This window comes from Myotis nattereri (genome assembly GCF_964212035.1).
Source record: "Myotis nattereri genome assembly, chromosome: 2".
Classification (NCBI taxonomy): Eukaryota; Metazoa; Chordata; class Mammalia; order Chiroptera; family Vespertilionidae; genus Myotis; species Myotis nattereri.
Genome location: NC_138076.1, coordinates 209,931,356 through 209,958,685, shown reverse-complemented (window position 1 = coordinate 209,958,685; position 27,330 = coordinate 209,931,356). Strand labels below are relative to the sequence as shown.

Below are 27,330 nucleotides of genomic sequence, written 5' to 3'. Positions count from 1 at the left end.
ATACTAGTCTTATTTGGTCTGTGATGGTGGCCATCTCATTCCCACAGCCTGGTGCGGTACCTGGCACAGAGCAGGCTCAGTAAGAATTTCTTGTTGAGTAAATGAGGGACTCAGGACCCAGAGCTCCTTTTCCAGTGAGGGAGCTACTGAACCCCGAGTCTAATGGCGTAAAAACTCAATCTAGAGTCAGTCAGACTTGAGCTCTGTCCTTCATGAATTGTGTGGTTTTTACCAAATTATTTTCCCTTGGCCTGAAACCTAGTTTTCTTTCTATTTTTAAAAGTCTTTTAATATATATATATATATATATATATATATTTCTTATTGATTTCAGAGAGGAAGGGAAAGGGAGAGAGATGGAAACATCAATGATGAGAGAGAATCATTTTTTGGCTGCCTCCTGCACGCCCCTTCTGGGGATCAAGTTCCCAACCCCGGCATGTGCCCTTGTCCAGAAACGGGGACCCTTCAGTCCACAGGCTGATGCGCTATCCACTGAGCCAAGCCGGCTAGGGCCACCTAGTTTTCTTGGTAAGAGGGGACAATATGGGTCATAATCCCCTTTCCACAATTCTGAAATCAAAAAACTTCCTAAGTCATTTGGTGACAAAAACCAAATTGACCTGAATTTTTTAGGCAGCTGAGTCAGCCTTGAACTGGTTGGTAGGAGGCTATTTATATTTATCCCACTTCATGTGCCTATTCATGTATCTTTACAGAATTCATGTGGTTCATCAAAGAGTTTTGGGAGGATTACATAATATACAGCATGCGCACCATGTTGCATATTATCTAAAACATGATAGGGACTGGATTTGGAAATACATCTGGCAGCAAAGATTTTCAAAATAAGGGACTGAGGACCTCTCAGGGCTGCCTCTCAGGGGTGGTGTCAGCATTAAAAGAAAATTTTTTTTTTTGTTTATCTTCACCTAAGGATAGTTTTTCAATTAATTTTTAGGGAGAGAGACAGAGAGAAAGAAACATTGATGTCAGAGAGACCCATCGAGGCCGGGCCAGACCCGGGCTTCCCTCGCAGCCCCAGCTTCTTCTGGGAGGTCGCCCCCTTCTGGGGACCGAGCCCCCAACCCGGGCCGGTGCCCTTGACTGGAATCGAACCGGGGACCCTTCAGTCCGCAGGCCGATGCTCTCTCCACTGAGCCAATCCGACTGTGGTCCAAGTCAGGACATATGAAAGGCAAGTTGGTGTGGTGGAAGCGGCTCTCGGCTGGAAGCCAGAAAACCAGGGGCGCAATCTTTTCTCTCCGACTTAGAGCCGGGCAACGCTTTCCACCTGTGTGCCTGCAAAATGGCAACAAACCCGATGATCTGGGTGGGACGGGAATGGGTCCCATGTGTGACACTGTTTTGGGCAGGAGCCCACAGCTGAGTTATTCAATTCCAGAGGTGACTGCATTTAATGTGCAAAGAAGCGACGCAGCCAGCTATCTTCCTTCAGCGGAACGGTGTGTTCAGAGCTGGCTGCCGCCCATCGCTGCAGCGGTAGGTTTCTTGGAGCCAAGCCCCTCGCCACATTTCGGTGGCGTTTCACTAAGTTTGAACCCAGCCGCTCGCCGTAGCGGTTCCAACGCCAGCTCCCGAAACTCACGTCTCGCTGGGAACAAACGCTTGGCGAGGACGCGCATGCGTGGAAAGGGCCATCGGTACTTGCCCCCTGACCCGACGTCCGCCGCGGGTGCGCGCTCGTACGCCGGAAGAGGCGGAGCCAGGCGGGACTTTATATATCGCACGCCGAGCGCCGCCCGACCTCTACCGGCGGCGTTGGCGGCAGGATGGTATGTACTCTCTCAGCGCCTCTCTCCTCGGCAATGGCGGCATGGCTGAGTCCGCGGCGCATCGGCGCCATCTCGGCTGTCCCAGCGCCGAGGACCTGCTCTGGGAGCACGGGAAGCTCGGCGGGGTCCGCAGTCAGGCCTATTTTCGGGAAACACCGGGGCCTGTGGTTGGCCTTGGGCCTACCGCCCGGCTGGCGAGAAGGCCTTGCGGCGGGAGCTGGGCTAGGGTGCCCGGGGCCGACCGTTTCCAAGCCATGGGTTGTTTCTGGGTCTCGGCCTTAGCAGTTCAGTGCTAATCGAGGTTGGAGCCCGCGAGCATTGCAGCCAGGAGGACCTAGCCGTGGGGGCCCAGGCAGGGTAACTCTTGCCGGTTGGGAGGCTTAGGAATCAGCAGGAGGCAGGCGGGGAGACGTGGAGGGTGTTGAGTCCTCTTCCTGAAACTTCTGGGACGCTTGGGGGGACAACGTAGGCCGCTAGAGCTCCCAGAAACCTCAGATGATGAACTTGTTGACGGGCGGACAGAGAGTCTGTGCTGATGGTCACGTTCTGATTTGGCTGTGAGTTCTCGTGGCCTAGGTGTCCTCGCGGGCAGAGGAGCCTCCAGTGCCATGACCTGCTCCCAGCCCACGTGCCCCAGAAGTCTCTTGGTGCTCAGGGTCTTTATGACCATAAGGTCACCTGTTAATCTGATTTAAAGTCTGGCGCGCTTTTGTCTGATTTAGGGAAAAGGGGTTAGTTCATTTTGCTAAATTGTAGAGTGGTTTGAGATGAATACAGCAGGATGTGTGACCCTACAAAAAGCAAATCCAGTTTAGCTGGGTCTGTTTTGGATTCAGCTTTGCTGAGACTCGTCATAGGACCATCTGGTCAGCTGGGGGTCCGGAAGTGAATTCCAAGCTCAAGCACTGACGTTGGTCACTTTCTTCCAGTCTCACCGGAAGTTCTCGGCGCCCAGGCACGGGTCCCTGGGCTTCTTGCCTCGGAAGCGCAGCAGCCGGCACCGCGGGAAGGTGAAGAGCTTCCCCAAGGATGACCCCTCCAAGCCCGTCCACCTCACAGCATTCCTGGGCTACAAGGCCGGCATGACCCACATTGTGCGGGAGGTCGACAGGCCAGGATCCAGTACGTACATGCTGTGTCGTCCTCCAAGCTGGTGGGGGGGTTAGGAATTGAGGGTGGGGACTGGACTGGGTGGGGCCAAGCTGTAAGGGCAGACTTAAGAAATCAACAGAACATCTCAAATGATGTTCTTAGTATATTTTAGGACTGTTAACATTCCCAGGCTGTAGATGGCTGGCACTGCCATTTGTGGGAGGAGGGATAGATTGACATCAGGGAGCAGTATGTGGGTAAATTTGTCAAGAGCCACAGCACGGAGAAGTATGCTGCCCTAAAAGGCTTGAAGACGACCCATGGCCTTGGGTTGTGAGTTTCAAAGTGGAAAAGTTGCCAAGTGGGACACTGCCCTGATTACCCTACCATGGTAGCTAATGTCTACCTGACCATAGGGATAGTTTGACACCCCATTATACTTAGAATGCTTGTGTTATCCAGGTAATAAGAAATGTGTCCATCTATAGAGATTTCTATGATAGAAAAGAACGGAAACCAGGCTGTTAATTTGCTTTATTAGGGTCATAAATACATATATTTGGTTCCAAAGAGGAAGGGAAAGGGAGAGATACAAACATCAATGCTGCCTCCTTCACGCCCCCTACTGGGGATGGAGCCTGCCACTGGGGCATGTGCCTTGATGGGGAATCTGCTTCATAGGTTAATGCTCAACCACTGAGCACACTGGCTGGGCAGGTCCTGTATTTTTTTGTTAAGAGTTGTCAGTGTATGCTGACATGGGCCCTGCTTCTGTAACCTGTGTTGCCTTAAGCAAGTTGCCCTCCCAGCCTACGAGAGCGCTTAACAGTTTCTATAAAACACTACCCCTTGCTGAGGGTTCTAGTTAGACCTTTTAAGTCTGACTATCTGCTTTCTCTGCAGAGGTGAACAAGAAGGAAGTTGTGGAGGCTGTGACCATTGTGGAGACACCGCCCATGGTGGTGGTGGGCATTGTGGGCTACGTGGAAACCCCCCGGGGCCTCCGGACCTTCAAAACCATCTTTGCTGAGCATATCAGTGATGAGTGCAAAAGGCGCTTTTATAAGAACTGGTAAGGGAGGGGACACCCTAGCTTAGGGTGGGAAGGACCACCTGTGCAGGGCTTCTCAGCCGAAATGGGAGGGCTGCTCTGGTGTTGGGGTTAGTTGCCTCCAGAACAGAACAATTCCTGGAGACAGCCCTTAAGCAGTTGGTGGTTTCCTGAGCTGGGAGCAGCTTAGTGGGTGTTGGCTGAGGACTCAGTATTTAGTATTTTCTTGGATTCTGGGAAGTATTGAGAGTCCCGAGAGAAACCAAGAGGTAGCAGCCCTGCCTGGGTGTGTGGTCTGGGTAATGGCTAGACCGGAGCAAGAATGAGTGTGTGCTTGGGTATTTGTGACTTACATTAATCTTGTGGACCTCTGCTCAGCTCCGCTCGGCTTTGCCCGATGAGCTCCATCCAGGCTCCGCTTGCCGGTGGAAAAGGCTCCTTAGAAGCCGGCAATGAGCCCCATCCCCACGTGGTGCCCGTGTGCCTTCCTCTCACCCCTCGGAGGGGTGATGAAGGCCTGCACCCGGCCCCCCTCCCCAACTCTGCTCTGCTCCTGAAGGCATAAGTCTAAGAAGAAGGCCTTCACCAAATACTGCAAGAAGTGGCAGGATGACGATGGCAAGAAGCAGCTGGAGAAGGATTTCAACAGCATGAAGAAGTACTGCCAGGTCATCCGTGTCATCGCCCACACCCAGGTGAGCACTTGGCAGGCACACGCTTCCTGCCTGGAGGTGGCTGATGATCGTGTGGGGCTTTGAATATCAGATGCCGCTTGTTTGGGAGATTCAGTTACCTCGGTCCATCCTCAGAGTGATTTGGTGCCAAGCCTTGGGGACTTACGGGGTGGTTAGGCTGGTTCAGGTTCCTCAAAACTTCTTTTCTGGTGTAGGAGATAGGCCAGAGAGCAGCCTTGGGGGTTGTTTGAAGTTAACACAGCAACTGGCCAGACACTGCCCTGCCCTTGAAGCCTGGGTTCCTGGGGCCAGGCCATGGCCCATTGGACAGCGGCCTGAGTAAGATACCCAGTGCCTCCACTTGTAGGTTGGTCTTTCACTTGTCAGCAGAGGGCACTGTGTCCCTTTTGGTTATTAGGGAAACGATACCCCGTTTTAATGAAAACTGGTTGAAGGAATTGGTGACTCATGATTAACATTGTCAAGTGCCTGACTGAAAGTAGTGAATAGTCAGTGGTGGAATAATGCCTGTTGGCATCTCAAACCTGGCAGAAGGAGCCCTTGCCTGGCTTGGACAGGGGAGTGCCTCCTTGTGCTCTGGGCCACTCCCTGGGTGTGTGCCCTGTTCCCGAGTGCTGAGTTAGGGACCACATGAGCGCAGATCGACAGCAGCCCACGGAAGTTCTGTAGGGGTAGCTACAAGCTTTAGGCCTGCATTTGTTTCCTTTTCTAATGCTTGCAGTTTGTACGGTGGCTGCCGTGCCATCCTGTTCTCCAAGGTACAGGTGAATTGTTGGAGTAATAGAGCGAGGTAGGTGGGCAGGCAAACTAGGGCAGTACCCCAAAGGCACTGGCCAAAGGACAGTCAGTGGTCGGCACATTCGGCTTGTTGGTGCCGGGATCTGGCTAAGTGACCTATCTTGGTGTGGGCCCTGTGTCAAGGGTTGGCTCATCAGAATTGAAAGGGGAACTGTGCCCAGTGGGGAGTCAGGACACCACGTTCCTCCTCTGCTGGGGAAGAGCTTGAAGTGCAGGGAGCTGAGCTGCATCCATTCCCTTCCAGATGCGCCTGCTTCCTCTGCGCCAGAAGAAGGCTCACCTCATGGAGATCCAGGTGAATGGAGGCACGGTGGCCGAGAAACTGGACTGGGCCCGGGAGAGGCTAGAGCAGCAGGTCCCTGTGAACCAGGTGTTTGGACAGGACGAGATGATTGATGTCATTGGAGTGACCAAGGGCAAAGGCTACAAAGGTGAGCTTTGTAGTGGCTGGGATTGCTGGCCTTAAACTCAGGAGAGGGGTCTCCAACCTGCTGTTCGGTGATGAGGCTCTGGAATGAGCGCTGGGCACAGCGCCCGAGTCACGCTGCGGAAACATTCCTTGCTGCCTTCCTTCTGAGAACAGCCCTGCTGTCGCAGACGGGGGGCGGGGGGGGGGGCATGACCTCTCACTGAGGTCCCCAAGGCCTGAACTCTAGGTTCACATTTAGACAAGCATTCAACTTGGGCTGATATGGCCATTAGAGGGTAACATGCAGGTTAAACCCACCTCTGTCCTTGAAATGCACTGTCATTGGGTGTTAACAAACCAGTGAACCCAGGTGGGCCTTCCCGGGAGAAAAGGGCCAATGTCATGAGTGCCGGACTCCCCAGTAACAGCATGTGTCCATTCCAGGGGTCACCAGCCGCTGGCACACCAAGAAGCTGCCGCGCAAGACCCACAGAGGGCTGCGGAAGGTTGCCTGTATCGGGGCGTGGCATCCTGCCCGGGTGGCCTTCTCTGTGGCCAGGGCTGGGCAGAAAGGCTACCATCACCGCACTGAGATCAACAAGAAGGTGAGGTGCTTGGGGTGGGGTCATATGGGGGGGGGTGTTCAACTCTGGGAGGGGAAAGGTGACCCCATTATAGGAAGGAGTGTTATAGTCTCTTGTCACCACCATTGGTGGGGGGAGCTTCTGGGCATCACATGGAGTTAGCTGTCCATGTGATGTCCATGGTTCGTGTGTGATATGATGTATAAGGTGCCATCCTCAAAGGTGGTTCTGGTGCAGCTGATTATTGTCAACTATGGGAGCCTGTCCTTCCTTCCCAGGAAGGGTTGGAGTGGCCTCCGTCCACTCTGTTGGATAGCAGTGTCTTTAATGTAGAGCCAGCCAGCTCTTTATAACTTCTGAGCCTGGGGCACCCCATCAGGACTGAGTTCAGAGCTGCTTTCCCAGAGTCCTTTGCAAGCTAGGCCCACCGCTCAGTGGGCATTACGGTCCCCAATGGCCACCCTGCGCTGTGCATGGGAGTCTCCTGCCTGTGTCCTCTTTCCCAAGTCTTACGCTCGCTCCTTTGTGCAGATCTACAAGATTGGCCAGGGCTACCTGATCAAGGACGGCAAGCTAATCAAGAACAACGCCTCCACCGACTATGACCTGTCTGACAAGAGCATCAACCCTCTGGTGAGGAACAGAGCTAGGAGCTAGCTGTCCTCTCTGGCCTCTGAGGCCCGGGGTCTGGCAGATTTCACCCTCCTGTGGGAATTTGCCCCAGGTCTTGCCAGTAGGGCTAGGGCCCTGTTGCTCTTTGGGCCTGTCTGACTCGTGAGGCCAAGTTTGCAGTCAGTTACTGGTCCCTGCATGGCAGCCAGCTCTGTTCCCTGTAAATGGCCTGTCATCGGTCCACTGGTTGGGGTTGGCTGGAAAGAAGTGGGGTCTCCAGCCCAGCTGTTGGGCTGTTGGGTGATGAGGCTCTGGAATGAGTGCTGGGCACAGTGCCCGAGGCGGGCTGCAGAAACATCCCGTGCCGCCCTCCTGAGAGCATCCCCGGGCGGGTGGCTGGGGACAACCTAAACCTGAAGGGTCCTGTGTGATACGTGCTGACCTGATGGCCTTGCCTTTTCCCAGGGTGGCTTTGTCCACTACGGCGAAGTGACCAATGACTTTGTCATGCTGAAAGGCTGTGTGGTGGGAACCAAGAAACGAGTGCTCACCCTCCGCAAGGTGAGGCTTGGGCCCGGGTGGCACCCTGCACCAGGAACCTATAGGGGAGGAGAGAAGCTTATTAACATAGGAACAGTCCACAGACAGGCTGAGCCGTTAGGGAGGGGAGTTCAAAGGAAAGGGGGGTTTGCTGTTCCTTCAACATGGTCTTTGAAGTCCTGGAGGAGGAAATTCCAGTCTGGCCCAGCTGTTTGCTTCTGCTTTCACGTGCCAGGCCAGTTCTTTGGATACAACCAGCCAGACATGACTGCTCTGTCCTCTAGGGAAGGCTGGGAAGTAAGATGGTGCAGCGAAAGCCCTGCTCTTCATAACTGACCTTTTCTCCTCTTGGCCCACAGTCCTTGCTGGTGCAGACCAAACGGCGGGCCCTGGAGAAGATTGACCTTAAGTTTATCGACACCACCTCCAAGTTTGGCCATGGCCGCTTCCAGACGGTGGAGGAGAAGAAAGCATTCATGGTGAGCACCTACCTGTCTGGGGCTGGGGAGGCTTGCCCCCCCAGAATCTCTGGTCCCACCAGAGTGTGGCCTGTTCTTACTGACAAGCTGCCTTCCTCCACCTCTAACCTCACCTTTCCCAACAGGGACCACTCAAGAAAGACCGGATTGCAAAGGAAGAAGGCGCCTAATGTCAGGAACAGATGGTGCAGCTGGTGGGGTCTCAATAAACATTATTTTCCAGCAATAATGGCCTTGGATTTGACCTTTCCCGTTCGTGGCTGCTTCCACATGACCCTTGTGCTCCCATTGGCGTGCTGCCCATGGCCTCATGGCCTCCTACTTCCACTTGGTCTCCTTTGCCCTCCCCCCGGCCTGGCCCAGTACCTGGAGTCGGGGTCTGCCCCTGAACTTTGAAGCCAGCCCGGGCAGTAGGCTGTGTGTACAGTGTGTCGGGGTGAGGCGGCTGGGGCTCAGCTGTAGAAGTGTTTGCACAGCTTGGGTGGCAGCTGTGGAGATGGGAAGGAGGTGACGGGCGTTTGGTTGCTGATGGGTGCGGCGCGGCAGGGCAGACCCTGGGTCTGTTGTGCAGAAATGAGTGATGTAGTTAATCTGCAGGAGCGGGATCCAGTTCAGGCTTGTTTTGGTCTGGCCTGCAGCCAAGTTCTGGCGGTGGGGAGGGGTGTCATGCAGGAGGCCTGCAGCGCACCTGGAGCTGGGAGGCAACGCCAGTGTTGACTCCGGGGAAGGCCCTGCCCTGTTGGTTTCACTTAGCCAGCTTCACAGGAAGGTGGCCATGCAGAGGTTAAACACCCTGTCCAGGCTCCCCCAGCTGGGTGCTCGCTGGACCCTTTCGGGCCTTGCTCTGCCCTTCCCCCCGCAGGAGGTTCTTGGGCTGATCTGTGCTGACTGTGCTGAGCACCTACTGTTGACCAAGTTTGGTACCAGAATGCTGGGGAGTGTTTTGGCTTTAAGCTCAAAACAGCCAGGCCTACGATCCCTGACCCCTCTGGCCTACCTTTCAGGGAAGGACTTGGCCTCCGTGAACCCCAGCTGGCATGTCAAGGCTGTTCCCACATCGGCATACTTACCAGCCGAGGGCAGATGAGGCTGGCAGGACTTCCACCAGTTACCTGGGCTCTGGCTCCTCAGCCTTTCATCTGAAAAGGGGTGGGGGGTGTGGTGGGTTGAGGTCCTGTACTAAGGATGCTAAGGTGGTCCAAGTTGTCTGGTTTCTAATGAGCATGGCACCCCCCCATGAGTGAAGGCCTTAAAATGTAGGTCAGGGTCCAGAGAAGGCTGAGTTCCTGAGGCAGAGGCAGGGTAAGGCTTGGTGTACACTGAGCAAGAGTCTACCCTGGGGCCCCCATGTGTCTGAAGCCCCTTGTGAACTCTGGGGGAGCAGTTCTCCATGGCCGCCTCTGGGCTAATGCAGATGACTGCCCCCTGCTAGCCCTGCACGAGCCAGGGTTGCGTGGCTGGAGCTGCATTTCAGGATGGAGCCACCAGGGGGTGGGAGTGAGTGGCATCTGGTTGGGCCAACCTCTCAGCCCCACAGGATGGCCTTCTTACTGTTTTTTGGGGGGCGGGGCGGGGGGGACAGAGAAGCTCCACTCCTGGGAGTCCAGCTCAGAGCCAGGCATGGGGCCTATGTCCAGTCAGGTCTAAGGGAGGATGCTGAGTCGGCCCCACCTAATCCACTTGGTCATCTTGCCGGGCCTCCCTTCCCAGTTAGGCCAGCCCTGGAGCCCAGCTGCCAGCCCAGCTCCGGTAGGAAGAGCTTTGCTGGCCTGACATCCTGGTAGGTCTTGACCCCTAACCAGGGTTCTGTCCAGTTGCGGAAATAGTAACCAGGATGGTTCTGGGGGTGTAGGGTCCAGAGAACTCTCCTCTTCCCGGCCCTCCCCCCAAGAGTAGTCTGCTCCCTGGCTGAGAACATGCACACGCATCCAGCACCACAGATAAACCTCCAGGTAAGAGCTGTTAACCTCTCGTGTCCCCACACATGAAACATGCATAGAGTCATTTTCAGGGACAGGCTTGCTTGACCTGGGGGCTGAGCCCTTGGCTGCTGACCCCCACATCCCCATCATTTCTGCCTGCCCCTGGCCAGTGCGTGACCTTGGGCAAATCCCAGCAAAGTTCCAAGCCTCAGGCATATCTGTGGTGGTTGTATGGGGAGAACAACCCACGCTGCGGAGATAGGTGCAAAGGCCCTGAGGTGGAAACGAGGCTTCTGGGCTCAGACTCTTGAGAGGAAGCTCCGGGAAGGCAGCGCTGGCTCCCCCTTGCCTCCCTAGCCAGGGCCTGGTGTATAGTAGGTGCTCAGTAAATGTTACTCCCTGCACCTCGGGCCTGCAGCCGTGGGGAGCTGTCTCAGTCTCTTGCATCCTGTGCCTGTGCCTGTCACTGAGGGTGCATCTGAGTGCCTGTTGGCCTGTGCTTCCTGTCACCAGAACCCCCAGACAGGCCTCGCTGGAATCCTGCGGTGACAGAACAAAGAGTCTCATTCCATTCCCCCTGGAAAAAAAATAAAATAACCTGCTGGGAATTTCTGAGCAAGTGGGAACAAGGAGGTGGCGGGAGCCATCATCATCGCCTTAAAAGGCACGGCAGCCAGTGGCTTCGCTGAGCTCACCTGGGGATGGCCTTGGGGGGTGGGGGGTTGGGCAGCTGGCTGCCACCTTGTGGGCTCACCCCAAAGTGCCTTCCCTTGGAGCCTCGCTGACAACCTTGACAGTGGGGGCTGCCTGCTGGGCCCTGTTCCATTCCCCCACCCCACACCCCTAGGTGCCTAGCACCCTCCATCGGCTCTCAGCACACAGCTACTGTCTGAATCTTCCTGGGTCCCCTGCCCGCCATGGGCTGTGTCGCTGTTCAGGCTGGCACTCCTGTTCTCCAGTATCATGCCTCCTTCTACCAGGCCCAGACCCCTGGCCTGCTCCCAGGATCCCAAATAGCTCTCCCTGCCCTGCCAGCAGCAGGCTCAGAAGCAAGGCTGGAGGCCGACAGGCGAGGCCTCACCCAAACCTCACTGGAGGCGGGAGAGAACGCCCATGAGCCTGGGGATGAGGGGAGTAGCACCCGGGAACCTTCAGGGCCTATTAACACATCAGAACTTAAAATGTCAGGATCTTTGCTGTGTCCTCCACATCCATCAGCCCCCTGGGCCCACCAGCACAACATGCTCAGAGTCCCACTTCACAGTCCCTGGCCCACAATACCAGCGCCCATAATGACTTGGAATGCCTCCAGAGGGCAGTGCCCAAGCTGGCAGGTTGAGGTATCGTGAATACCTTACCCTACCAGGCACTGCCCGAAGTACTGTGTGTATAGACAATACATTGGTGTATTTGATCTACCCCTTGAAGCAGAGTCTATTATCCCATTTCACAGATAAGAAACTGAGGCTCAGAAAGGGTGAGCAACTTGCCTGTGGGCACACAGTGTCTGACTGGTAGGGCTGGAATTGGAGACCAGCTCCCCTTCACTCTGATCCTTCTCATGCTCCTAGGGGTCTGTAACGCATCGTTTAGCTCAAGGGAGAAGGACGGGGCGCTGATCTGTTGGGCCTTCTGTTGGCCCTTTCAGAGGTGCTTTGTCTAACCCTACAACTGCTATCTCCATTTCACAGATGGGGAACCTGGGCCCAGGGAGCCAGAATCCTCTGAGGTCGCAAAGCCAGGATATGCCCCGCCAGGCGTCTTAGATGCTGCATCTCACCGAGTGGTCATCACAGGCCCATGAGCTGTGAGCCGTGAGCCGTGAGCCGTGAGCTGTGAGCCGTGAGCTGTGAGCTGTGAGCTGTGAGCCGTGAGCTGTGAGCTGTGAGCCGTGAGCCGTGAGTCGGTGCTGCTGTTGCCACTCCTGCTTTCACAACGAGGAAACAGAGGCAGGGAGCAACAGCCCCTCAGCTCCGACTCTCAGGAGCGGCAAAGCAGGGATTCGAGTCCCAGGTTCAGGAACTCCGTGTTAACCACTCAACTGTGGGGGCCTGACGGCTCCTATGAGATGTGGGGGTGGGGCAGGGGGCCCAGCAGCCACTGCGGCCCCAGAGTTCCTCGGCCCTCACAGGCTCCCATGGGCCCACTTGCTTGACAGACGGGGCAGTAGGGGATGCTGCGCTGAGAGTGCTAGCAGACAGGTGGGGTGGGGAGCCACAGCCAGCCCCACCCGCCTCGGCCCTGGCCCTGCAGCTGGCCTCCAGGTCACTGGCTTCATGTGACTGGAGAAGTGGCACCACCATGCCCCAAGCCGGGCAGAGAAAAGTGCTGTGAGAGAAGACGCTAAAGATAGCCGGCCGCCGACTTCCCCATCCTCACGGGCCACCACCTCGTCCCCACGGCTCCTCCGGCAGCCCCCACCCCACGCCGGGCCATCCTTGGGGCCTGGGGGCCCCGCCTGGGCATCACACAGGGACCCAGGCGCCACCCTCGGGGCACCCTGGCCGGCAGGGATGTGCCTTGTGCTGCTCAAGCAATCCCTTCCACGGGGCAGGAGTGTCATCACCCCCAGCTTATGGGGGAGCCCGAGTAGAGGAGACACCAGCCCATTCACACACCAGTGTCTGTGAGCACACCTTGGCACGGACACAAGCACTTCATTTTTCATTGTGGCCTGAGCCCTGAACATGCCAGCATGGCAACGGCAAGGCCCATTAAGACATCATGCGATCACCCATTCATCTGTGAGCCCATCTCCTCCATGTGGAAGCATTCACACCAGGGCCGTCGTGACACTACATCCGGGCCTTTCTTCCGGAGAGCTGGCTGTGAAACACTTACCAACACCACTGGCCGCCCCCTCTGATCTGCTAGAGACTCCCCGTGGCTGAACCCACCTGGGAGCCCGCAAAGGAGCTGGGCTGGCGCAAGCCCTAGAGGGCAGTGCCCTGGGGCACAGAGCAGGGGATGGACGGTGGATCTGGTTCGGAGCGGCAAGCCCAGTACTCCAGCACCATGCCTACCACCTTGCTCGCCTCCTGGGGCCAGGCACGACCCTGAGCTTTGCAAAGCCGTCAAAGGCAGGCCCTCCCTGCTCCGGCGCTTTTCGTGGCTCCGCACTGCACATTCATGGACTCATATTCGCAAAACGTTTATTAAGCACTCACTCTGCATCGGGCACCTTGGGGTGGCAGTCAAGGCTTCTCACAATTCGGCCCCAGTCTACCTACCAGCGCATCACAGGCTGCTGTGCCTCCACCATGTGGGGCCACCAGAGTTGTCCTTCCCAGTCCTTGAGGTTGTACCGAGGTGGCTCCGTGTGGTGGCGGAAGAGCCGGCAGGGCTAGGTCCTGGCTCAGTCTCCCCCAGGGCCGTGACAGCACTCAGGCTGCTGGAGGGAGGGTCCTGCAAGGGCTTTGCCCACCTGGCTCCTGACACGGGTTCACACTCCACGTGTGGCCCACACTCTCCATCAGTAAATACTGAGAGATGGCAGCCATATGAGACAACATTACTCCCATTTCACAGATGGCAAAACCAGGGCTCGGAACGGGCAGCTGACTCCCAGGCTCACACAGCCCACTAAGCCCGAAGCACCTGGCTGCAGGAAAGCCAGGTCTCCGCAGCCCGGGGTTCCTTCCAGCAGGTGGACGAAGGAACCTCCTGGCAAGCGAGCGTTTTCCAGAGGACGCCTGAGGCGTGGACGGAGCCTTCACATTTCCCCGTAAGTGTGAGCACCCACGTGCGTCTGATCTGCGCGCTGGGTGCTGTACCGGACAGAGCCTGGGCCGGGCGTCGGCATGGCTTGGCCCCGTCCCAGCTGCCCTGAGAACTCAGCGCGGGGGCCTCGTTTTCTCGTTTGAGGCCTGGGGGCCCAGGGAGGGCTGAGGTTGGACAGTTTCTCCCGCCCTTTCAGCTCTGAGGTCGGGGCTCTGAGGGCCCGAGGCCAGTGCAGGGTGAGGAGAGACAGAGAGACGCGGCGCTGCAGCCATCAGGGGAGGCTTCCTGAAGGAGGGAGGCTGGAGCTGAGCTGTGAAGGCTGAGATACCCTGACTGGGGCTCACCTGAATAGGAATGGATGGTTCTGGAAGGGCGGGAAAGCACAATTCAAGGGATGAGTTTGGAATAGAGAGAAGGAAGCAGGTGGGGAGGGGGTTGAGGGTGGGCGGCGGGAGGTTCCCTGAGATTCTCCCTTGCACCTCATCTCTGGGGAAGGGGCCCCACTTCCCAGACCAGGATGGGGTGTATGAGGCGGGGACGTCGTCCTTGTGGCCCCCGTAGAGCGCGTGCCAGGCGCCACACCTGGTGCTTGCCCTGCGCTGGCTCATTCACTCCTCGTCGCGGGGCGGCAGGCGCTGAGAGCCCCCACTCACAGCAGGGGATCTGGGCTTGGCTCCCAGGCTCCTCTGGGCCCGTTACCTCTGAGGGGCGGGATAGGAGCCTTTCCTAGAAGCAGAAGGCCAGCGCCTCGGAGCTTCTGCGCAGACTGTCCCCCGCCTGGGATGCCTGTCCTTCTTTTCTGCAGTGGGAAACCCCAACTCGCCCTCTGGGCTTGGCTCCAACGTCACCTCCTCCTGGAAGCCCCTCCTGATCCCCACCTGTGTCAGGGTCCTCTGATGTTTGCTGTTTTTTTTTTAACCCGAGGATTTTTCCCCATTGATTTTCTTAAGGAGAGTGGGAGAGAGAGGGAAAGACAGAGAGAAATATCGATGTGAGAGAAACACATCGATTGGTTGCCTCCTGCAGGAGGTGCGTGCAACCAGGTGCAACCGAGGTGCGTGCCCTTGACCGGAATCGAACCGGGACCCATCAGTCCTCAGGTTGACGCTCTATCCACTGACGCTCTATCCAAACTGGCTAGGGCTGATGTTGCTCTTTCTCTCCTCTCTGCTTCTTACCTACCACGCGCACCAGGACTGTCACTAGATGATCATTTTTGCAGTTTTTGGCTCTATCTCCCCAGTCAGGGCTGTATCTGTTCAGTTATTTTTGTGCCTTCAGCACTCAGCATAGCGGAGAGCACACAGTAGGGGTTCAGTGCTATCTGTTGAAAGCCCAGGGGACTGAAGGCATGAATAAACACAATTAAGCATGACTGAAGTGGTTTTTCTGAAGTTCACGGCTGGCCAGGGCAGCATGGGCGTGGGGGAGCCCGGGGGTCCCACTCTGGGGCTGTGCCCCGCCCTCTCTTGCCTTCTGTCCCGTTTCCCTGCTTCTGTTCTGGACGCTCATGTCTGTTCTCCATCCAGCAGCCAGAGCGATCCCATGAAAACTCAAGTCAGCCCGCATTTCTCCATATTGAGTTTCAGTTTTACAAGATGAAAAGGGTTATAAAAATGTATATATGCATTTAACACCTCTAAAATGTACATGTAAAAGTAGGAGTACATTTTATGTTATGTGTATTTTACCACAATAATAAAAAATGCACCCCTCCTCTGCCCGGAACCCTGACGCGCCCCCCTGGAGGCAGAGGAGAGCCCGAGTCAGGGCCGGGCCAGTCTCGCCCGCTCTCGCACGCGCCAGGGCCAGCTGTCCTCTCCGCAGTGCTCGTCTAACAGGGCGCTGGCTCCTGCCTCAGGGCCTTTGCACTGGCTCCCCCTCTTCCTGAATGTCCCTCCTCTAGACGTTCACACAGATGCCGCTTTCTCGGTAAGGCCTCCCCTCACTCCCCTGTTCACGGCTGCACCCTGCACCCTGCGCCCGGCTGCATGCCCCGCGGGGCTCACCTTGCCTCTCACGGTGCGCCCCCCTGCTACCCTCTGTGGATGAGCGTATTCCTCGTGGCTCCTGCCTCTTTCCCCCTCCCTTCCCTTCCCTCCCATCGCTGCCCTTCAGCTTCCAGAGAATCGGGTGGGAGGATGTGGTTGCAGCGCGTGAGAGAGGGCGCGCTCCCAGCTTCCTCAGCGGTTTTAGGAAAAGCTGAAGTGAAAACGCTGGGGCAGGAGTGCTTCCTGCAGCCGCCCCAGGCCCGGGGCGGGTGTCCAGTCTGCGTCTGTGTGTGTGGTGCTCGGAGGGGAAGGGTTTCGGGCCCTCAGGGCCCTGGGGTTGCGCTGCGGGCTCTCTGGCTCCTGGCTGCTCCCGGACGCCCGGTGCCGTGGGGCCTTCTGTCCTGCCCATCCCTGGACGGTGTGACCTACTGGCTCCGGAACCAGACTTTCAGGGTCCTGATCCCAGCTCTGCCACCGACTCTATGACCTCGAGGAAGCAATTTAACCTCCATGTACCTCAGTCTCATAATCTGAAAAATGGGGATGATCAGACAGGAATCCATTTCCTATCCTCGTGGCCAGGATTTGAAGGGTGAAGGCGGTGAGGGCTGAGACCAGCGGAGGGTTAAATACTCACGATTGGTACTAGCCTGAGATCCAGCTTGTGGGAGAGCCAGCCCGGCCTCAGGGGCTGGGCTCCAGGCTAAGGTCACCTGCCGTGGAGGGGGGGCTGCAGCGGAAAGTCCAGCAAGGTCCAGGCAGGTGGTCTCAGAAGAGGCCTTAGGGATGGGGATGCTCTGGCCAGGGGAGGAGGGAGGAGGGGAAGGTGCCGCAGGGTGTGGACAATGGCCCGGTGGGGGCTGCAAAAACTCCATGAGACCCAGGGATGAGGCTGGAGCGCAGACACAGGGCCCTCCTTACCTGAGTGCGAGTCTGTGTTGGACTTTGTCTGGGGCAGTCGGGAGCCATGGGAGGTGGTTGAACAGGAGCATGGAGGCTTCTGCCAGGGCTTCTGGTTCCAGAAGACACCACGATAGCATAGGCTGAGAAAATGAGACATTTTGGCACAAAATACTTAGAGAACACACTGCCTTAGGTAGACTGGTCGTCTTCAGGGGCAAAGGGTCCAGGGGACTGTGATCCATGAAGACTTCCTGGAGGAGGTGGCCTGGAAGTGAGCCTTCGAGGAGGCAAAGAGAGACTGCCACAGTGTGCTGGCTGACTCTGGGCAAACGGCTGCCCCCTCTGGGCTCTGCCCTGCTTGGGCTGACCGAGGCCCCCCCCTGCGACGCTCAGCTCTGACATTCCGCGGTCAGGGACGGGGACCACGGGAATCTGCCTGGGCACCTTCAGGTGTTTGGTTTAGAATGAGCCTCCACCTGCCTCGGTTTCCCCTCAGCACTGAACGGGGGGGGGCGGGGGGTGGAGGTGAGGCAGGGAGGGTAATAATGCCTGATTGTTTAAGACCTTGCACACCTCCGGGGCCAGATGCCAAGGATTGTTTCCATTCATGGGAGGGTGGGCCCTTCCTGCCAGGAGAAAATTCCACGCTCCTGAAGCTGGGTGGGGGTGGGGGTGCCCTGCCACCCCCTCTGACCACATACCTGCCGCCCAAACCTGTGGCATCAGCTGGTGTTTTCCTTCTCTCTCTTCCCTCTCTTGGCAAAGGTAGCAGCCCAGGGCCCCGAAGAGAGGCCCTCAGCGCCTTCTGTTTGCTCTGGAGCGCCCCCTCTCTTCCCCTCTCCCTTCCCATGTTTGCTGTTCCAGGCAGGGGACAGATGGACCGCCCCCCCCCCCCCCGCCCTCCCCCCGCTCCCAGGGCCTGGCTTGTTCCATCCTGATGGTCCGGGTGATGGGAAGAACGCAGGGCTCACGTCCTCTGGGACAATGGGATTGTTGTTTGGGAACTGGCTGCCTCTGAGAGCCTTGCTCCCAGCATTCCCTAAATCTGTTTCGGTGGTTTTGATCTTTGGTCTCAAGATGCTGCGTTTCTGAGATGATTTGGTTCTAAGAGTTCTCGCGCCTGGAACGAAGCATGTTCCGCTGTGTGATGGTCCTGGAATTTTCTGGTTGTAAGAACCTACTTCAAAGGCACTGACTCCGGAGGTTTGGATCCAGTTGTCTGTCGTCCTGATGCCACACCTTGGGTTGCGGTGCCACAGGGGCTGGGGGTGGGAGGGGGAACTGGGGAGGGACGGTGGCGGGGTGCGGTGGCGGCCAGGTGTGCTGGTGTGGGCGTTGGCGGCAGCTCCGGCGCTGACAGCTGGGCAGGGGCCGCTGCCGGAGCTCATGGCACCTGGCCCTGCCCCAGGACAGAAGGGGATGGGGGGGGGGGCAGGCCAGGCTGAGGACCTTCATAACCTCCTCCACCTCCTTCTCTCCCTGGGACCCTCTCCTGCTGCCCATGATTCACAAGTCCTGAGAGTTCTGGGCCCACCTGGGGCGACCGCCCATTGAACAAGTGGGGCCTCCAGGTACAGCCAGGGAGGGGGCTTCCTGGTCCGACCCAGGGCAGGGGCATCTCAAGACCCACCCCCTTCCCCCGGCCCTCACCCCCAATTCAGAGCTCTTTCCAGGGGGCCTCATGTTAATAGAGCCTCAGACACCCCTTCTCTGGATATTTGGTTTCTGGTTACAGACTGACTCCCCAACCCCTCTGGCCCCCACAACACCCCCGTTCTCCAAGATCTTTGCCGAGGACCAGGCAGGAGCTCAGAGTTTGACACCAGGGGGCCCCAGTCTTCCCGTCTGGGCTCTGACCACGGCCACATCAGCCTCCGGCCATGGCCACGCCGACTGTCTGCTTCTCCCATCCCTGGCCCTTCCCAAATCCCCTGTGCCCTCCTGGCTGTGAGTGGGGCTCCCTGCCCCTCCCCGGCCCCGCTTGGCACGCTCCCAGCAGGCTCGTGGGAGCTGGAATTCGGAGCGGTCCCTGGCGTGTGTGTGCTGCCTCCCGCCTGCCGGGGCACCTCCCCTGACTCGGGGCCAGAAATTCCTCCCGCTTCTCCCAACAAGCTCCCGGGGAAGGAGGAGCTGTGGGAAGGGGCAGGGAGCACGCTGGATGTCAGACTGTGAGGGTGGGAGGGAGCCACAGGCTGGGGACGCCCGGGGAGGACAGGGGTGGGGGCAGAGGGAGGGCGGAGGTGGGTTCTGACCACATCCCCAGCCCTTGTTTTCAATCCCATCGTGTGCGTGACGAGGAGTTTTAGAGTTCCTCGCATTATGGTTTCATTCACTGATTCAAGCATTTATTGAGCACCTACTATGCTTTTATTTTACTTTTTATTTCAGAGAGGAAGGGAGAGGGAGAGGGAGAGAGAGAGAAACATCAATGATGAGAATCACTGATCAGCTGCCTCCTGCACGCCTCCTACTGGGGATCGAGCCCCCAACCAGGGCCTGTGCCCTGACCGGGATCCTGGTTCATAGCTTGATGCTCAACCACTGAGCCATGCTGGCTGGGCAATGAAGATTTTTTAAAAATTAGAAAGTGATGCATGCAAGTTTAAATACATTAGTTTTTCATAGTGACCGTGTTCAAAAGCCGGCGGCAACATTTGTGAGCATTTAATGGTGTCTGAGGAGCCAGCTCCCTGCCGTCGCAGGTGTGGGAGCCAGGAGGGGGGCTGCATGCTTTCTGGGCAGCGGGGACAGAGCACGGAGATGAGGTGGTGGGAGGAGCCAGTGGTGGGAGAAGTTTGAGTTGTGCCCTCCCCCACGGGGAGCGCCTGAGGGGCATGGGCCACGGCCTGGCCTGGCCTGGCGGCCTCTGGGCCCCTCTTGAACACAACCCCTGTCCCCATGCCTCCCCTAACACCCTACCCAACAGGGTGTTGGGAAGGGTGCCCTCAGCTGGGCACCATATCCCAGGGAACACGCTGGGAGGGCAGAGACTGTGCTGGGGGTCAGGAGGGCTGGTTCCTCCCGGCATCTGCCCCTAACGGTTTTGTTTTTTAAATATATTTTTATTGATTTCAGAGGAAGGAGAGGGAGCGAGAGATAGTAATGATGAGAGAAAATCATTGATCGGTTGCCTCCCGCAAGCCCCACACTGGGGACCAAGCCTGCAACCTGATCATATGCCCTGACCGGGAATCGAACTGTGACCTCCTGGTTCGACAGCCAACCACTGAACTACGGTGGCCGAGCTGCCCCTAACTTGCTCTAAAACCATGGGAGGGGCACTGGCCTATCTGTAAAATGAGGCCCTTGGCCCGGAAGTGATGGGCACGTTGACGGCCTTTCCTCTCGTTTCCCAGGTACCTGGGGGCCAGCCCTCTTCCACGGCTTTTGCTGCTGATGGGGTGGCCCCAGGGCCGATGACATATTTCCAGCCGCCCACATGGCCCGGCCCCGCATACCTGGCCCTCAGCTGTCTGACCAGCCAGTGATGTCACTGTCGGGGAGACAGCGACGTCAGTGGGGTTACCCTGCCCCAGGCTCCGCAGGCCCAGCGCCAGGCCTGCTTCTGCGGAGAGCCTTCCTGGGTTACTCTGCTAGCCCAGACCCTCACTGTGGGCGAGGTCCTTTTTGGGGTGGGAGTTGGGCTTCCCCAAGCGGCTTGGTGCGCCCAGAGGACAGGGCAGGGATCTTGAGGCAGAGCAAGGGCTCCTGGCTCAACCTTAACCTGCTGTGTGACCTTGGGCCAGTCACTCTCCCTTGCAGGGCCTCAACGCCTCTCCTGAGATAGGACTAAGTTTCCAAACCAAGTCCTTCAATTACCTCCCGGCAGAGGAATCTGTGGCATCAAGAGATGACTCCCTGATAGTCTGGATAATTCTCACACTCGCCTACTCTCCTGGCTCCAACATCGCTGATGAGCTTATGTGGCCCGACTTTCATCTCCAGCCCAAGTCCTGTGCCCGGCTGCCTGCTCCACCCCGACACCCCAAAACAGAACTCTGGATCCCCCCAAACCCCTCCTGTCTGGCTGCCCCCAGCTCAGTAAATGGTACCAATGCTCACCTACTTGCTTAAGATACAAATTCCCCCGTCACACGGCAACTCCATGCATCTCACTCGGAGAACAAAGAGCCAGGGCATGCAAGGGGCACCCGTGTGGCTCCACGTCTGTGAAGGTCAAGAGCAGGCAGAGGCAGGGGAGGAATGACCAGAGGGAGGACCAGGGAACGTCTGGGGCCGGAAATCATCTGTGTCTTGATCTTGGAGCTGTTTTGGCGGGTATGCTGAGTTACAAGTCTAATTGTCCATCTAGATTCTTCTCTTCCCTCATCTACCACATACACGGGAGAGAAAAAAACACAACTCGCACATGCCTTTCGTCCTAGCGGGGGGCGGGGGGGGGCAAGAAAAACAAGTAAATATGTCATGAATCAGAGATCGGGAGGAGCCAGGAGGCACAGGATGAGGTCAGGCAGACGGAAGGATAAGGGTTGGGGAGCTGGGCCTGAAGGATGTGAGGGAAGGAGCCATGAGGCTCTCGAGGTGTCCTGGGAGGGAAATCAGGAGCATGTCCTGATAAATGCTGTCACGGGCTAGAATAGGTCACCATGACAACTGAGGAGAACTAGGAACTGGGGGTGGGGGCAATTAGAATTGTCATTTTAGGGGCTGAAATTGGTCGTTGGTATATTCAGGGGTTGATGTTTAATGCCGTTTTATTGCCTGTAGAGCACTCATCGGACTTGATCTGAGTCTGTTTTCTCTCTAGCTGATCCTGTGTCCTCCCTCATCTCAGCCTCAGCCCTGCCCGCCTGCCCCGTGGGCGTGCCAAGGACGCGTGAGCCAGCGGGAGCAGAGTGGCCTGCCTTTGTGGACCGGGCACATGTCCTCGAGGCGAGTTTGGTTTGGACATGGCCTTGCCCCTGGATGCTCTCTCCGTGCCGCCCACCAGGGCCGCCCTGTGCCGGCTGCTCCCTGCAGGAGCGCAGGGCGTGGGCCAGATCTCATCTCATTTGCTTCCTCGCTGGGTGGCCTTGGCAAGCTCCCTCCCTCCGTCAGTCAGCTTCCTGGACTGCAAAATGGGGCCATCACAGCCCAGGCCTGGCCCCCTGGAGGAGCCGGGAGCTGGGGTGCCCCACAGCCCACCAGATATAGGGGTTCCTAGGGAGAGTAATTAATTGGGGGCCCTGGGATTTGGATTTTGGCCCATGTGACTTGGGGCTAGTCACCGCCCCACTCTGGTCCTAGCTTGGTTCCAAGGTAAATGCCACGGGTGCCTTTCGGGGCTGGGCCCGGGACAGGGGTGCTTCGGCTGGTGGAGCCCCACCTGGGAGCGGGGTGGGGGAGGGTGTGGGGCGGTGTTGGAGGCCGGGGGCAGAGGCAGCGCCAAGTGTCTGGGGCAGACAATGGGCACTGTGTGCAGGGGCACAGGGTGGGGTTTGGGGATGGCACGGTGGCACCCCAGCAGGAATGTGCTGGCTTGTCTGGGAATTCAAGCGCACGGCTCCCCTCGCCGTCTGCTCCCCCGTGGTGGGCTCCCTCACTGGCCTCACCCACCCTGCCACACGGGGTTGAGGGCCTGGAATGGCCAAGGGAGGCGCTGATGGACCGGAAGTTCCTGGGTCCACCCCCTACAAGCCTGAGCATCCGCTCTGGGGCTGGAAAAATGACAAATGATGGGGGTGGGGCGCGGGGCCTTCCCATGACGCTGACTTGCTGGTGACCTTGAGCAAGTGCCTGCCTCCCTCCAGGCCTCAGCTTCCCCATCTGTGGCCTCTGATCACCCTATAGGGCAGTGGTTCTCAGCCTTCTGGCCCTTTACATACAGCTCCTCATGTTGTGACCCAACCATAACATTATTTTCGTTGCTACTTCATGACTGTCATGTTGCTACTGTTATGAATCGTCATGTAAATATCTGATATGCAGGATGGTCTTAGGCGACCCCTGTGAAAGGGTCGTTCGACCGCCAAAGGGGTCGCGACCCACAGGTTGAGAACCGCTGCCCTATAGGGACTTCCTCAGGTTGCAACACCTCTCATGGCCCAGCCATCTCCCTCAACTCGTTCTCCCCTCCGTGGAGAGGGGTCCTGATCTGTCTCAGGTACCAGCCTGTCCTCTGGGCCCAGAGCAAAGCCTGGCCACGGAGGTGCTGTAACCACTTGCTGAAGGAGGCGCCTTCATTACTATTCACAGTACTTTCCGCTCGCTGGCTGCCCTCCGGGCCTTTCTCTGCCTGCTCCCTGCCCTGCCCGCCTTCATGCAGTGGTGCTGGGGCAGTGGGCGCTGGGGCAGTGGTGCTGGGGCAGTGGGTGCTGGGGCAGTGGTGCTGGGGCAGTGGGCGCTGGGGCAGTGGTGCTGGGGCAGTGGGTGCTGGGGCAGTGGTGCTGGGGCAGTGGGTGCTGGGGTAGTGGGCGCTGGGGCAGTGGGCTCTGGGGCAGTGGGCGCTGGAGCAGTGGGTGCTGGGGCAGTGGTGCTGGGGCAGTGGGTGCTGGGGCAGTGGGCGCTGGAGCAGTGGGCGCTGGGGCAGTGGTGCTGGGGCAGTGGGTGCTGGGGCAGTGGTGCTGGGGCAGTGGGTGCTGGGGCAGTGGTGCTGGGGCAGTGGGTGCTGGGGCAGTGGGTGCTGGGGCAGTGGTGCTGGGGCAGTGGGTGCTCAGCTGGGAGGCACTGGCTGATGGGAGGGTGGGAGGAGACAGGAGGGGGTATTTCTTTTTCTTTTTTTTCAGGTAAACCAGAAGTTTAATAAAAATGGGGGGGAATTACAATACAGTGGGCTGGCACTGGGCTGCTTTAGAAGGTCTGGTATGTTGGTGGCTCCTAGGAAGCTACAGGATTGGTCCCTCACACCCCAAGATTTTTAAAAAATATCTTTTTATTAATTTCAGAGAGGAAGGGAGAGGGAGAGAGAAATAGAAACATCAATGATGAGAGAGAATCATTGATCGGCTGCCTCCTGCATGCCCCCTCCCCCGGCGGTCAAGCCTAGCACCCAGGTACGTGCCCTGACCGGGAATGGAACCCTGACCTCCTGGCTCATAGGTCAGTGCTCAGCCAGTGAGCCCCCACGGCCGGGCTCACCCCCAGATTCACTTCCTCTCTCGGCCAGTCCCCATGGGGAGGCCTCTGTCCTCCTGGTGTAACTTGTCACCAGGCTGGTTCTGAACTCCCTCATCCTGGGAGAAAACCGCCTGTCTGACCTTCACCTTGAGGACAAGGTTCGTCTACATGCCGTCTTAGGTCCGCACCTGCACCGCAGGCTCCGAGGTTGGCAGACAGGCGAGAGCCCGGAGAGTAAGAGCTTGGGGAACGCTGGCACCCGGAGGGGGGCTTCTCCCCGCTCCCTTCCTTGGTCCCGGCTGCGGCTACCCAGGCTCCCTGTGTGTGGCCTTCCTGCCCGCCTCCCTCTCACTGGCTCCAGGCCCCTCGGCCCCTCCACGCCCCTCAGCTCGGCGGATAGTCATAGGCAGCCCCCCTCCCCTCCAGGGGCTCCACACCCCTCCTGCCCACAGCTCAGAGTGGTCCCTCCCCAGGATTTTTTCTCCTGAAACCCCTGATGTCTTTTCTTGCCAGGGTGCTGACCCTGCCTTTGGGCCGGGTAGCTTTCTTATCCCCATTTCACAGATGAGAAACTGAGGCCCAGAGCTGGGCTGTGAAGGGCTCCGAGCCTTGCAGCGGGAATGCCGGGGTTTGAACCTCGGCACTGTGTCTGGAGCCTCTGGTCCTGGGCAGCACTGGATTTTCGCTTTTCTGAGGATCACGTACTAACAGCTTGGAAGGCTCAGGTGCAGGGCCCAGCGAGCAATAAAAACAACACAGTCACGGTTCCAGATTCCCACTCGGGCAAGCTCTGGGCCCTGGGCCAGGGTCTGGTCCGAGGCGTCTCCTCTCCGTGAGGGGCTGTGAGGAGGGCGGTCTGGGCAGGGGGAGTGGAGGGCTGGGAGTCCCTGTGGCTGGTCCCCATTGGTCAGCCAGGGGAGCAGACGGCTCCCCTCCAGGGGAACTCCCCGGCTGGCGAGTCCAAGGGCCAGACAGACTCCCGAGATGACCCGGGCGCTGGATGACTTCATAGGCCTTTCCCGCCCATGACTCACCTGTGCCTCACTCGCTGACCCCGGGGATCTTTGAGGGAGGGAGGTGTGCTGAGTGCTGGTGGCAGGGCTGGGAGAAAGGCCCTGGCGTGGCCTCTGGGTGCGGTGTGGGGGCGTCCCAGCCCCCTCTGAGCCTCAGGGACCATGTCACTGCCTCTGGGGCTCCATCTAGGATGCACCCCCTGTAGTCCCACTTGGTCGCTGGACTTGGCCAGCTTGGGACTTTGGATGTGGCTGCACCCTAAGGTGAAGGAATCCGTCCCTGTCTGTCTGTCTGTCTCCTCCCCGCGCCGCCCCAGCACAGATGTGAATCAGCCCAGGTGAGAAAATTGACTCACCTGCCCTGCCTGGCCCTGGAGAAAGTGCTACTTTCTCTTCCCGCTGGGTTGGAATAGAACTTGAACTTGACTGTGACTCTCGGAAGAGACTCTGCCGTGAGGGTGGGGCGGGACACGGCGCCAGGACTTAGGGTATCAGGCCTCTAGAAGGAAGACACCGGGCACCTAAGAAGCTCCAGGCACATGGCCTCCATGTCATCTCGGAGAACCACAAACCAGCCTGCTGTCTGGGCCTCATTTGCAGAGGAGGAAACTGAGTCTCAGACGGGAGAGCGGCCCACCCAAGGCCACGCTGCCCAGACATGTGCTGTGGAGGGAGGCTGACCAAGCCCAGGACTCTGGCCCTTGGAAGAACTTCCTTGTCCCATCTTACCCTCCAGCTCCCCAGGCCCCCTGGAGACCAGAGGAGGCGGAGAGGGGCAGAGGCAGTGAGGGCCGGGGTGCAGAGCCCGCCTCCTTTACCCCCCCACCCTGTCACAGGGCCCAGGGGTCACCAGGGCAGGGGTTAGCTCCTCCTCTGGGCCCCCGTCACGGGTGACCCTGTCTCCCACGGTCGGCTGTCGTTAATCTTTAAACGGCCTGATGATGAATGAATTCCCAAGGCCCAGGGGGATCGGTGGAGTGCACCTCACGACTGACCAGGTCCCCGTCTCCCAGCCTCACGGGGTCTGTTTGAACCCACAGGGCACCCTGGGAGCTTCGTGTCCTGAGTCCAGCACCAGTGACCGACAGGATGGACCGAGACCGAGCCGCCGCCTCCTCATCTACCTCACTGCCTGCCCGCCCCCGGGCAAACTGGGAGGATGATCTCGAGTGGGAACGGCTGCCGCGGTGGGTCTGGGTCGGGGAGACCTGGGGACAGGGCTCCTGCTGAGAAGCCGTCGGAGGGGACAGAGGGTGCCTAGTGCAGGAGGTGACGTTGGCCAGGTCCCTTCTTCTCTTTGGGCCTTGGTTTCCCCGCCTGGGAGAGGAAGGGTGGGATCCGTGAATGCCAAGCCCCGGAGGCCGCTGCTGGGTGAGTGGGTTATTGGTGCCACGCTGAGCGCCAGTCCCCCGCTCCCTCTGCCCCACCATGCTCCAGGGCGCCCAGCTCACACCCGAGGGAGGTGCTGGGCTGTGAATGTCATTGGGTCATCTCCAGGGACCGGAAGGCTCATTGTCTGGGGGTGGAGGACCCCAGGAGACTTCCGGCCTGGCCAGCCGGGGTAGGTGTGGGAGGAACGCTAGCCCTGCCCACTCTGCCCATTTTCACCTTGTCCCTGAGGGGACCAGCGCCCAGAAAACCCGAGACACCGGCCCTGGGCCAGGAGGGCTCTTTGGTGACATCTGGTCTTCTGGGAGGTGAGAATTTTTTAAAGTTGAAATGAAATAACAGAAGTAATACCTAAATTCATAACGCCCTTTCATTGTTAGAAGGCACATTGGCCTTCCCACCCTGGAGGGGTTGACTAGTGCCCCCGCCCCCAATTCAGGTCTGCCCAGAACCTCAGAATAAGACCTAGCTGACATAGGGGTTTTTGCAGATGAGTTAGAGTAAGGACCACACTGGAGTGGGGGGGCCTAAATCCAGCGATAGTGTCCTCCTAAGAGAAAGGAGAGGAGTCCCGGCCGGCGTGGCTCAGTGGTTGAGTGTTGACTTATGAACCAGGAAGTCACGGTTTGATTCCCAGTCAGGGCACATGCCCGGGTTGGGGGCTCGATCCCCAATGGGGGGCGTGCAGGAGGCAGCTGATCAATGATTCTCTCTCATCATTAATGTTCTATCTCTCTCTCTCTCCCTGTCTCTTCCTCTCTGAAATCAATAAAAATATATTTTTTAAAAAAGCGAAGGGAGAGGCAGATGTGAAGATGGAGACACAAGAAAAGCCATGTGACACAGAGGCAGCGACGAGGCCGAGGGTGGCGGGACGCACCAGCAGCTGGAAGAGGCAGGCAGGATTCTCTCCACAGCCTTCGGAGGAAGTGCGGCCCCGCTGACACCTTGATTCTGGACTTCAGCCTCCAAAACAGTGAGAGTAAATGTCTGTTGCTTTAAGCGGCCCCGTTTGTGGTTTGTTACCAGCAGCCACAGGAAGCCAACACCCCCTCCCCCCATCCCAGCCTCCTCTGTGCACTTACAGCCCCTGCTCTACCCACTGTGTGGTCGTGGCCTGTTTATTAGTAGAGCCGCTGGGCTGGGAGCTCCATGCAGGCATCGTCAGCAGGGCCAGCCAGTGGTGAAATGTCTGCAGCGAGGACAGGGTCTGTGTGCACACAGGGCCCTGGGGTGCTTTCGGAGCTGATGATCCTCACCCAGCCTGTGCACCCGGAGTG

General features: G+C 58.2%; 1 protein-coding gene across 1 annotated transcript; it reads left to right on the top strand.

Moving 5' to 3' along the window:
- Positions 1 to 1,644: 1,644 nt before the first annotated feature.
- On the top strand, positions 1,645 to 8,285 carry RPL3 (ribosomal protein L3; the record flags this gene model as incomplete). The annotated part of the gene is given in 11 exon segments (XM_081082571.1): positions 1,645 to 1,780; positions 1,783 to 1,796; positions 2,726 to 2,918; positions 3,792 to 3,960; positions 4,499 to 4,634; positions 5,677 to 5,863; positions 6,286 to 6,446; positions 6,957 to 7,058; positions 7,503 to 7,598; positions 7,937 to 8,056; positions 8,182 to 8,285. Coding segments are annotated over 11 exon segments (1,359 nt in total). The 3' UTR covers positions 8,227 to 8,285.
- Positions 8,286 to 27,330: the final 19,045 nt, after the last annotated feature.